This window comes from Brachypodium distachyon, chromosome 1 (genome assembly GCF_000005505.3).
Source record: "Brachypodium distachyon strain Bd21 chromosome 1, Brachypodium_distachyon_v3.0, whole genome shotgun sequence".
Lineage (NCBI taxonomy): Eukaryota > Viridiplantae > Streptophyta > Magnoliopsida > Poales > Poaceae > Brachypodium > Brachypodium distachyon.
Window position 1 is genome coordinate 9,406,094 of NC_016131.3, and position 8,290 is coordinate 9,414,383.

The 8,290-nt window shown below is 41.4% G+C and overlaps 1 protein-coding gene across 1 annotated transcript; it reads left to right on the forward strand.

Moving 5' to 3' along the window:
• The first annotated feature begins 333 nt into the window (after positions 1–333).
• LOC100829358 (BEL1-like homeodomain protein 7) lies at positions 334–6,518 on the forward strand. The gene is made up of 6 exons (XM_003561294.4): positions 334–597; positions 1,648–1,754; positions 2,357–3,303; positions 4,651–5,027; positions 5,111–5,171; positions 5,598–6,518. Exons 3-6 carry the CDS (start codon positions 2,458–2,460, stop codon positions 6,219–6,221), a joined length of 1,908 nt encoding a protein of 635 aa, XP_003561342.1. The 5' UTR covers positions 334–597; positions 1,648–1,754; positions 2,357–2,457; the 3' UTR covers positions 6,222–6,518.
• Positions 6,519–8,290: the final 1,772 nt, after the last annotated feature.

Below are 8,290 nucleotides of genomic sequence, written 5' to 3' on the forward strand. Positions count from 1 at the left end.
TATCGTGAGACCAGAAGCAACTGGAAGCTGTGGTGGTGGACGCACGCACCGCCAAACCAAATGCCTCTCCAACAGCCGGATTAGGTTTAAACCCTCCAAACCCCCCAACCCCACCCAATAATCCACCCCCTAACAGCTAAACAGCACCAATAATAAAGACGAAGAAAAGAGTGAGGGAAAGAGAAATTTCTTTGCCCCCCCCCCCCCCCATTATTTTAGGTTATTTTATATTGGTTACAGTTGTTAGTGGTTGGTGGTGTTTGTTTTGTTTATTCATTATTTCGGATGGCAAAAGAAGGAAGAAGAAGCAAGACAATGAAAAAAAAAGCAACAAGAGGAGGGCGGCAGAGAGAGAGAGAGCGCTTCTCTCTCCTCCTTTTTGCGGTTTTGATATTGTAATCTTGGGATCTGTTTTTGTCCCCATGCTGGCAGAGAGGGATTGATTTTCTTCTTTTTCCTCCTTCCCTTCGCCTCTCGACCCCGTCTCCCCAGATCAGCAAGGAGCTTGCTTGGGTCTCGTGACAGCAATCCCTGCCTGCTCGGCTGCTCTCGCTTTGCACCCTCTGCTGCCTCCCATGAGGAGCACACCACCCTCAGGTCTCTCTCTCTCTCTCTCTCCCCCCTTCCGCCATATTCTAAACCCCCCTCTCTGCATCATTGGCCCCTGCTCAACAGAAATTCCTTGGTGCATATTCCCTGGCTGGGCATACGATTTTTAGTTGCTCCGGTTCTTGCTTCTTCTTTGCTTCGGAAAATTGTGTTGCCTGATCTCAGTGGGTGCAACCAATCCTTTTGTTTTTCCGCGGTGCTGTTATGAGCTCTCAATGATTGGTTGGTCTCTTCGAGTCCTTTTGGTTTTTGAGGGCGGCGATAGATGATAGGGCTGGCTGGTTTCTCTGAATTCTGAGTTTTTTCTGTGTCTCCGGCTGGGCTCGACTTGGGGGGGGGGGGGGGGGGGGGGTCTGGAGATTGCGAGCCCTGTCTGGAGATTTTAGTGGAGTCTTAGTTGGCTTTCTGGAGGAACTGAAGGTATTGGGGTTTTGGGCAGCTTAATCGATGGTCTTTTTTTACCTCCCCACTTCAAGTTCTTGGTTTTGTTGGTGCTGGGGATTGAAGAAGCTGTCCGTTCTTCACCTCTTGCCTCTGAATTCGTGGTTGTCCTCTTGAATTCTGGGTTTCCTGGTGGTCTTGGGAGCTGAATTTTCATTTGGTATCGGTGGGCTGTGAGTTTCTAGTTGCTCCCCCAACTACCAGTAGAGACTTATGGGCGCAATGATAGAACCGAGCTTGATTATGGTGGAATCCTTTTTGATTTTGTTGCCCATTCTTGAATTATTTCTTTCCTTGGGTGCCTGCATTAAATCCATCTTCTTGAAAACCCTGTTGTTGGTGGTTCTTGTTTGGATTGCTATCTTTAAATTTTTATGCAATGGAAATTCTTGGCTCTTCTCGCCAGAATTTAGTTATCCTATTGTGTGTGACAACTGACGACAAGGTTTCGCCTTGGAGATTTCTCCTGGTTTCACTCCCACCTCTTTCATATCATTAAAAATTACTTTAAATTTGAGCTGCAAACAAGGAGGAAAGTAATTTCTATATAGGTGCTCTCTCAATAGTAATCTCATGCCATTTCATTTCTTCTTTCAGATTGATTCCCAAGCAGTACTCCTTCATATCTTCTGGGCTGTTCCTGGGCTGGTGAAGGAGCGCTGAGTGGTGTGCACGCCTCCTCGGCCGTCCATCTGTTGAACCAGGTATCACCGAAATATAATTGTATTTAAGTACAGACCAATTCATTTTTCAAGAATAGAAAGCATTCGTGCTCTTGCAATTATGCGGTGTAGAATGGATTATCTGGTTTGGCTCCTTTGAATGGCGAAACAGAAGGAATTTGCAACCGCATTCTCATCATCTTGGTAAGGAAGGGGCAAAAAGCCAAGAACTTAGCTGAGCTCATAGATGAAGGACCACCTGTACCTTTAGCCTGCAAACAAGCATCTTGCCTTGTCATTTTGTATTGTCCTTTTTCTTGAGCATAATGTCTGTTTCTTCTCTACAAATGTTAAAAACGAAAGAACAAAATGTGGTAACCTTACGCGAGGTGGTAACTGGCTAACTGCTGCCAAAAAAATTAGGATCTGAAGTTCTGGGCTTTAATCACTCGTGATGGCCATTGTGGTTATCTTGTGTCCTTCAGAAGAAAACAGAAACAGTTTTTTTTGCGTTGGTTGCAATGTTGTTAGTTTGTTCCACTCTTACTGTTTTAGGGAAGAAATTATTCCTTGTTCGGTTAATCTTTTTTTTGCGGATAATATTTTGCTTAAGTGTTATCTTCAACTTCTGTTTCCCCTTGCAGGAAGGTCAATCAAAATTTGATTCGGGAACTTTGCAGTTGCTTCTACATAGATATCCATGCCTTTGCAGTAATCTTGACAAGTGTGCAGTCATAACTGTGAAATGTCCAATTATTACTCGAGCCCGGGCAATGAAAGAGACTCACAAACCATGTACTCGCCTGACTCGGGCAGTGCATCATATCCTGTGTCCTCAGCAGCCCTAGGGAACTTGATTTATTCAAACAATGCATCTTCTGGACCATATACAGAATTCAATGGCATTATCCAGTCTCATCAGAATTTCATGGAGCTGTCTGGCCATCCTTCAGAAATCTCACACCATTCATCGTCAACGGAACCTAACATGGTCACTTCACTTACGGATCAACACTCCTTTGGTCCTGCCAAAGATATGAGAAATGAAATGTTAACACATTTCATGGATGGCGCACACAGCACTGGTGGTGATCTCCTCCACAATGATACCCACAACGGTGCGCAGCTCGAGTTTGGCCTGTTGAACAGCCACAATTCGACAAGTGTTCCATCAGCACCAGGCCAAGGATTGTCTCTGGGCCTCCACACCCATATCCTGGCACCTTCATACCCATACTGGTCCATGAAGCCAGACTTAATGGCAGCACAGTCTTACCAGGGTGATCACAACATTACGAAGGATATGCAGTCAGAGGCCTCACGGGCAATCAGGAACTCAAAATATTTGAAGGCAGCACAAGAATTGCTCGATGAAATCGTCAGTGTTTGGAAGATTATAAAGCAGAATGCACAGAAAGACCAGGTTGAAACAGGAAAAGTGGATGGCAAAGAGGCTCATGGGGTGTCAAAAAGCGAGGGATTATCTTCCAACCCACAGGAGACAACTGCCAATGCGGCAGCTGAGATCTCTGCAGCTGAGAAACAAGAGCTCCAGAATAAGATGGCGAAACTTTTGGCGATGTTGGATGAGGTGTGTAAGTCTACTGCCACGTAATTTACTGTTGAAACCAAACTGAAGTACCATGACAACCATCATCTTTTGCTTGACTAAATGATATACGTATAATGCGCATGAATATCCATAGTTCCATAGACTTGTGACTGACAAAAATAAACTTAATTTTAGATACTCTAACCAAAAGTTCCATAGACCTGATCATGTGGTAATTGCAACAAAGAGTTCCTTTTCTTCTCGAGAAAAAGCAGCTCAGAGTTTCCTAAATCTCTGAAGTCAACCGCATGTCCTGTTGTTTTCTTAGAAAAAGTAGTGGTTGGAATTGGAATACCGACCCAATCAGGAGGCATGGCCTTAATATTGACTAGACTAAAATAGATGGATCATGATCCAGAGTTTGTTCAGAATGGTTTGGTTTCTAACAAGAATTCAGATGTGGGCTCCGTAAAAAAGTTAGGAGAGATGGGTCAAAGGTTTCTGGTGGTCCAGGCTTAAGAAATCTTAGCTGCTTATGTACCAACATTTTCATGGCTTAAGCTTGTGGAAGTTTTAAGTTTTAACTCAAGCCCCTCCAAACAAGAGCTAAGCATATTTTAGAGTACGACTGCTGTGTATCTAATTGCAGTGCTGATCAATAGATCACCAACAAGTTTGCAAGTCATGCTTACTATTAAAATGCCAAGTGACTGCAAGAGCTTAAAAGGTTCCCCCTCAACAAAACAAACTGGTCTTAACACAGGCTCAATGATGCAAACCTCGATCCACAACTGGTTAAGTACTGTGTTGAAGATAGCCAGAAGGTGTGGCTGTGAGGAATTAGAATATTAGTTAGACATAGACTAGATGACAGAATATTTCAGAGATAATAGATTGGTTCTCTTTTACTTCCCTCAAACGTGATACAAACTCCTCATATATTTAGACATAGACTAGATGACAGAATATTTCAGAGATAACAGAATATTTCAAACGTGATACAAACAGAATACATGGCATCCTCGTATATTGGACTGTTAGGTCCTTGACCTTTTCTATTAAAATACAAACTCCTAACGAACAGACTCTTCTAATCCTAAACTTTGTAATGCAATGCTATTTCTGAAAAGACTCTCTTCCCTTTCATTTGCTTGCTGATGCGTATCCTTCCGCAACATGTGACCTCCTGCTGCTACAATACGGCCATGGCATTGCCCTTCTTGCCATCCGCAACTGAACTGCCACTGCCTTGATGCAACGTACTAACATCCACATCACTCAACAGGAGGAATAGGGTTTACTGGCAAGCTAAAGAGCTAACAGTATTCAGTGTCTAGTGCAGCTTATCCTCAATAAGCTATCTGACATCAAGCTGTTATTTTTCAGGTGGACCGAAAGTACAAGCATTATTATCATCAAATGCAAATTGTAGTCTCATCTTTCGATATGGTTGCTGGATCTGGAGCTGCCAAACCTTATACTGCAGTTGCCCTTCAGACGATTTCACGACATTTCCGATGCCTGAAGGATGCTATCAGTGACCAGGTCAATGTTATCCGAAAGAAACTTGGCGAGGAGGAGAATTCATCCGGCAGAGAGGGCAAATTAACTCGCCTCCGTTACATTGATCAGCAGTTAAGGCAACAGCGAGCTTTTCAACAGTATGGTATGTTACAGCAAAATGCTTGGAGGCCACAGAGGGGGCTTCCTGAAAACTCAGTATCAATTCTCCGTGCTTGGCTATTTGAACACTTCCTTGACCCGTAAGTTACTTATTACTTAGTATGTATTTACCTCCACTTGCCCCTTTTTGCTTTATTTCTCATTACATAGTTAATTTTTTCAGGTATCCGAAAGATTCCGAAAAGCTAATGCTAGCGAGGCAAACTGGTTTAACAAGAAGTCAGGTATTCTGTTATGCTACCAAGCTATCTGTTACATTTATCACAATTATTTTTTCACTAATCATTGACATTATTGTGAGTACTAAAATCAACATGTGTGTGTTGGGGTGACTAATGTATGTTGGTGTATCCAAGTGGTATAAACTAACAATCATGCTGCAGGGTTACTGCTCATAACAGGCCATCCACATGTATGTCCATGGTTTGCAGATAGGCCATCTTAAATTTGTATCCTGCTCCATCAATGAATAGCTTGTAAATTGAACCTGCATCATGCTATTCTGGGATAAAAGACACAAAAACCATATAGGGTGTTTGGCTTTGAATGTGCACAAAATGATTTCTGAAGGCTACCTGTCTCGCTGTAGAACTTAATAAATCAAATCAGTTTGCTGAACTTCAACTTATCTATATTCTTCCTTGTCCTAGATTTCGAACTGGTTCATAAATGCTCGTGTCCGCCTCTGGAAACCGATGATCGAAGACATGTATAAAGAAGAGACAGGGGATGCAGAGCTTGACTCAAACTCCTCTTCTGAGAATGTACCGAGAAGTAAGGACAAAGTGGCATCTTCTGAGGAAATGCAAGATCTGAAATGCTCTATGCTGGCTGAATCTAAAGGCAACTTTGGGATGGTGGATCTAACTGGAGCACCGACCAGCTTCCACAATGAGGTGAACTCTGATGACGGCTTCATGAACCTATTGTTGAAGGACCAAAGACCTGGCGAGACGGATGCCAGTCTCCTCCATGATGCCATTGCTCATCACTCCGATGAGAGCGCGCGGTTCATGGCCTACCATTTGGCAGAGCTTGGGGGAAACGGAAACAGCAATGTGTCGTTGACGCTGGGCCTACAGCATACCGAGAACAGTCTTTCAGCCCCAAACACTCACCAGCCAGGTTATGTTGCCGTCAGGGAAGAGGACATCTACAACACCACAGCTCCTCCAGGTGTTGCCACTGCCTCTACAGACTATGAATCGACGAACCAAATGGATCAACGCCAACGGTTCAAACAGTCGCCTCTACTGCATGATTTTGTGGCCTAGATGCTCATTGACAAAGATTGGATGATAATCATTTGTAATCTATTGTGCCAGAATAACATGCCTAAAAATCATTGAAATTGTAGCACTAGTTGCAGTTGGTACAGAAGAGAGGGTATAGCATGAAGTGTATTATGTATTATAAAATTTAGGTTGGTGGAGTAAATAATCTTGTAGAGATGAACGGAAATGCCATTATACATGTGAAATATTATGATTGAAGAACCATCCTGTAAACAAAAAGACCTGTAATGGATACTTATGGTCCAGTTATATATTGTGCAGCCGGTTTAACCAAAACAGAAAGGAGGGAAAATGTGAATGTATTTCAGGAAAATTTCCATTTAAAAAAAAAGTTTGCTACAGGTTTTATGTTACTGGAGTAGAATACCAGATGTCGTTGACATATTGCTGTCCTGTCTAGCCGTGGAAACGGCTTTACAGGCCACTGGTCATTTTCATTGCAATTTGACCTGGTAGCCTGGTAGGCCGTGTCGGTGCGGTGGCATGCCGCTCGGGGACCGGGTATTTGTATTTGTACGAGTAAATGCGCTCTGCTGCCAGATGGGCCAGAGAACAATAGTACAGTACAAGTATTTTAGGCGCAGTTTGTTTTCTAATGTCCTGGTTGTTGAAAAGTTTTCATATCCATGCGCACAAAAAACTGTCATGCCATGTTGAATTCTATAGAAATTCAGAACACAAGAATATACAATAGAGTTATTTGATCACACTATATAAAAATACATGAACTTACAGGAAGAATTATGCGCTAGCCATAGTTGTCCTAAAAAAAGAAGAAACGTTCCATTAGGTTGGACCTCATGAAAATTATCCTTTCAAACTGTACGCGAAATTGTTCATAGGAAAAATTTCTTAGGAGTACGATCTTCAAGGATCTCTTTTATTCTCAGGATTTCTAAAGCACATAATTAAGAAAAACAACACAAGGTTATAGCGACTCATGTACTCCTGAAAAACTACATGAATTATCATCAAAGAGTGTCTGACACATCACAGGAAAAAAAAGGAATTCAAGCAAGAGGTTTGAGTGGATGAAATGTTTCCCCCAAAATAGACTGCAAAGGAATCCATAGAAAAATTTGCTAATGATTCTATTCATGTGAATAAAACAACTGACAAAGGATAGTTTCATAAGGAGTCAAATCCGACAAAAATCATAGGATCTCCTTTGAATCAAAGGAGCCCTAAATTTCCTATGATTTTTTTTGAATCAACAAGGCCCTATATGTCAAGTAAGTAAGAGTTGGACCCTCCGAAATCAAACAAGAGTTTAAATTGGAGTGTAATCCTTGCAATGTTCACCTCACATTCTCTCTTAGCGTATCATGTGTTCACTCCGCTGAAAATACATGCGTTGAACTCCTTAGTTAGTTGACCAGGTTTTATCCCCAAGTACATGGATGTATGACAGCAACCCCCGAACTACATGGTGAATTTAATTTTCAAACCTTGAACTCCAATATCGGTTACAGGAGACACAAGTCAACACCCGATACCTTTTTATTGACGTTACGCACTCATTCCCACGTGGACAACATGCTCAACACAAGACAATTTTTTGGGTAAATAAAAAAGGTAATAGAAAAGGCTGGAAAATAAATAAATTGAACCATACAAATATTTTGGACACATCGACAAATGCGAAACTTATACGGATTATCACGAACATAAGTCGATCAGGAATTTTTCTAAAATCAATCAGGAAAAAACCCAGAAATATTATTAAAGCATGTTGTTTGGAGTACGTCATGGTTCTAAGGATACAAAAATAATAATAAGACGATTGGTTATTTTTCAACATATTAAAATGGGAATAAATAAATTACAAAATAAAAATAACTACAAAAAACAAGTTAAAAATTGAAAGAGAATGATATAGGTCAAATGTCTAGATATCTAGCTAGTGATTTCATATAGTCTTGCACTAGATTTGTTTCAAAGGAATCATAGATTAACATGGTGAGCAAAATATCCAATTTCTTAAAAGTGACCCAATTCTCCACCCTTTTGTTTTCCAGATTATTTTTATTTGTTACTCTCTGTTTTTA

What these genes read in the sequence shown, in the direction of transcription:
- LOC100829358 (XM_003561294.4), top strand. Translation starts at nt 2,458, where the DNA reads ATGTCCAATTATTACTCGAGCCCGGGCAATGAAAGAGACTCACAAACC. An exon ending in TTTTGGCGATGTTGGATGAG is followed by an intron (nt 3,304 to 4,650) that starts GTGTGTAAGTCT and finishes GTTATTTTTCAG; the next exon opens with GTGGACCGAAAGTACAAGCA. An exon ending in CTGGTTTAACAAGAAGTCAG is followed by an intron (nt 5,172 to 5,597) that starts GTATTCTGTTAT and finishes TCCTTGTCCTAG; the next exon opens with ATTTCGAACTGGTTCATAAA.